Genomic DNA, 3870 nt, shown 5'->3' with positions numbered 1-3870 from the left:
GGGGATATCACAATATATATCGTATCGTGAGCAGAATATCGTGTATCGTATCGTGAGATTATTGTATCACTACAGCCCTATTGCACATGTAAACAGGTGGAATTTACTAAATTATTGGGGCTTTACTGTATCTGAGTATAGGTCTAAGATTGAGTTTTTTGAAAAGAAATACTTTAGTTGAAAAAGCACCTAATTACTAGTGTTTTGTATGATGGAGGATTTCTGAGGCTCTGGAACCATTTTTTTCTTCCAAAGGCTCTGAATTATAAAGTCTTTGAAACACCTGGAGTCTTTTTTTCTTAATCTGCTGATTGTTCATCAGTGGTTCTTTCAGCTTTTGCATGGTGATCTTAAACATCTCTCTGTGGATGATTCAACCTTGTGAAATGTGATCAGAAGTCCCCTGATACTGGCTAAAGGGGAAACTATTACCTGGATAGGCACCAATTAATGGACTTGTAACTTTTTTTTTTCCAACCTGGATATTTTTCCCATTGAATAATTGTACTCAATTTTTTTTTTTTTTTTTTGCATCTATATAGCATTTGTTTTTTTAACTTGTCTTCTTACTTTACTTTAAATGTGTCGCAGAGGAGTAAATAAATGTAGCCATCACTGTAGGAAAAACCTGAATTCCCACATTTCAGATTTTAATTATGCAGGTTTCATGTGATGTTTTGCTGATCTTTATAGATTTTTTTCTTTTTCGTCCCTCAGGTTGGTAAAAAGGCACGAGACGCACCTCTCTGTGCTGGCTTTAAGTAATATGGAGGTCTCCACCACGCTCGCCAAATGCCTTTATGAACTCACGCGCTCGCTTCAGGCTTAACGCCAAAAGGACGACCCCCTGCCATCCTCCAGCCCTCGCTCCAGCGAAGGGCGGAGCGAAGGCGCCGGCAAGCCGTACCCGGTCCACCACGGGTGGAGGGACTCGCGGGGAAGCGGAGGAGGAGGGAACCAGGACGAAGTTCTGCCTCTTCCACCTCCACCCCTAAAACTCCATTTGATCCCTCACCTACTTCCTCGCTCGCCAGCCTTGGTCCAACCGCCTGCCCTCTACATCACACACACGGGGGGGAAAAAAACAAAAAGAGGGAGAAAAAAAAAAAGAAAAGAAAAAGAAACTGCCTTTGGGGATCTTCCACCAGCTGCCCACCAGGGGGAGCTCCTTGAGACTGCTTCCCCGAGGGACCCCACTGACAAAGCCCCCCTAAACATGAGCACATTTTTGTTTCAATGTTGTCGTTTTTTTCCTCCTCCTTTTTTTTGGTGATCCCGTTAACAGGAGTGTGCTTGAGTTCTAGGGTGACGAGTGGGCGGGGCCGCGGAGGGGGCGGGGCTACTGAAGGTTTCTCACAGGGTTGGGTGCAAGGACGACTCGGCCGGCGACTGGAGCAGAGAAAATTTTTCTTTAGAAACTCGGTAGCTTGGTTTTCTTACTTGAGTCAATATATTTTCACTTATTTATTATTGAAATGAATACCATTACAATAAATAAAAAGAAAAAAAAAAGAATCTTGTAAATATATTGTGAATATATATAAAGAAGATCCTTTGATGCCGATGCAGCCACTGGAGAACACACTCTGTGGGGTAATAGAAGCATTACTTTGACAGGATTTAATAAAGTAGTACGTTTGTTTTTGTTGTTTTGCTTTTTTTTAAATGATCCTTGGTCACTTGTATCTAATGTGATTCTATACTCAGCAGTGGATGAATGTACTTAAAAACTTGTAAATAATTCTGCAAAGGTACTGATGCTGTAAAGCTTAGGGATGGGGTTAAAAGCAGTTTTTTGTGGAACTGTGACATTTTTTGTATTATAATACCTTGTAGAACTCATTTTGCTGGCTGAAAGAGTATGGAATAATATATCTCATGTCATTTTGTAGAAGAAAAAAAAATATTGAAGGTATTCTCTTCCCCTAATCCCCCAACCCCCACACGTTCCTCCCCTCAACACGTGCGCACACACACACACACACACAAGGAACATATAATCCACTGTAAGCGTTTTTTGTCATCGTACGGGCACGGTGCGCGTACCAAAAATTTTTTTGTATTTGTAAATTGGTTTAAATACATGGAGTTTTTATACAGGTTTTCTCCTGTGTTCTTTGCTTTACGTGCAGGTATGATATTTTCTTCACTACTTTTTTCTATCTTAATATAGTGTGGAGTTTTATTGTACTATTTTTTCATTCTTACTACCATGCCACATTCCGGCTCACATCCTCAGACTGTCCTCTCTACCGTGTGTTGTGTAACATTTGACTGCCTGTCATATTAGCATCTGACCGGGGCGACCCCAACCATCTTCATTTCTGCGGTGTCAGTAGGATGTGTGACTATACATAGACCTAACAGTCTGTTAGAGATTGGCTTTATTTACTTTGGTGACTGTTTATAGTTTTTAAATAAAACACTGAACATTTTGCCTGGGGCTTTGCTCGTTTCTTTCCTGTTTTCTTTTTATCCGTTTAGCAAAGGAGAGACAGTTGATGATTTCATAAGAGGGTATTTTTACGTACAGCCAAGTTTAGCGTAACTAATTTCCTTTTAATACTTATTTCCTTTTGATAAATTAAGTTTTCTAAAAGCAGCTTTTTATATCAGGTTTACAGTGCCTGGCTTAAATATTATTTTATTTTTAAATAACATCACTGATGACGTGTTGAGGGATCTTTCCCTTGTTCAAGGTGTTATTCTTTTAGTACACCTACATTTGTTACAGATTCTCACTCTACACTTCGTGCTAGCACTGATAAAGTTACATAAAAAACTTTTTAAAAAATGATTCCAGTTGATATCTATCAATGTACATTTAAGTGAAGGAGAAAAGTTAAAATCAGACGGCCTTTAGTCTTTTGTATCATTTCTCATTTGAACGGGGGCTGTACGATATCCCAATTTACTAAAACTCATTTGGCCGATAACCAATACTGATACCGATATTTTTATTTTCCTATACCTACTTACTATAAACTATATGACTTTCTCTACTGTGGAATTAAAATCCTGCATTATCTTTGTCAGTTTAGCCAGCTACCAAATGCAAATGCTACAAAGGAGGCTGAAAATGATGCAACAATTTGAACTTGCATTATGTTTGATGTCAAATTTATTCAAGATATTTGCTCTCTCTAAGACTATGGCAACAGTGCAAACTGGATGTGCTGTGCTGCAGGCATTATTGCCACTAGTTTGTCATATAAAAATACCTTTTCTATCGGTGTTATTTAGACGGAATGGCCGATATCCAATATTAAATTTTCCAGCTAATATCGACCTGTGCCGATAATATTGTGCATCCTTAATTTGAACATCAGGGGTGCTAAGAAGACTCTTACTATTCATTAATGAAGAATAAAAATGGCACCTTTCCATATGTTCATTCAAATAATATGCCACTACAAAAAAAAATTAGATTTATTGCTGCTTATTCCTGTACATTGTCCTCCATGTGTTGGTGATGAAGAGCGTGGGCACTACGACATGTCAGTGCTTGTTGGTTGTTCATGCTTTTCGCAGCTGGAAATATTTACAAGTGTTTTTTTTTTTTTTCTTCTACAAGTATAGGAAACATGGAGCAGCTCTCATTCAGAGACATTTAAATCATAGGCCATGTAATAAACCTTATAATTTGATACAATGCCTGACTCATGCCTCTGAAGTCTCTAACCTCTAGCTAAATCTCTCAACATGGAATTCTTGCTGATCTGGAAATCTGCTCCCACAGGCCTGATAGTCTTGGCAGGGAATCTTAGCTATGACTATATAAGGAAGGTAATGATTTCAAGCAGTTAATGATCATATTGCTGCTAATTCAAGTTTGATTGCACCTACATTCATGAACTGATGTTGAAGAGT

General features: G+C 38.6%; 1 protein-coding gene across 3 annotated transcripts in view; it reads left to right on the top strand.

The window, feature by feature from the left end:
• The window catches only part of arid2 (AT-rich interactive domain 2), a 39648-nt gene extending 37211 nt beyond the window's left edge, over positions 1 to 2437 (top strand). For all 3 annotated transcript variants that reach the window (XM_015030544.1, XM_015030543.1, XM_015030545.1), the window contains one exon: positions 718 to 2437. In XM_015030544.1, coding sequence (XP_014886030.1) covers positions 718 to 829 — 112 coding nt within the window. In that variant the 3' untranslated portion in view covers positions 830 to 2437. The remainder of the gene's footprint in view (positions 1 to 717) is intronic.
• The last annotated feature ends 1433 nt before the right edge of the window (positions 2438 to 3870 follow it).

Source organism: Poecilia latipinna, unplaced genomic scaffold (assembly GCF_001443285.1).
Source record: "Poecilia latipinna isolate Pla-1442-1.1 unplaced genomic scaffold, P_latipinna-1.0 Scaffold186, whole genome shotgun sequence".
Classification (NCBI taxonomy): domain Eukaryota; kingdom Metazoa; phylum Chordata; class Actinopteri; order Cyprinodontiformes; family Poeciliidae; genus Poecilia; species Poecilia latipinna.
The sequence above is the reverse complement of the archived record's forward strand: the minus strand, read 5'-3'. Positions and strand labels throughout refer to the sequence as shown.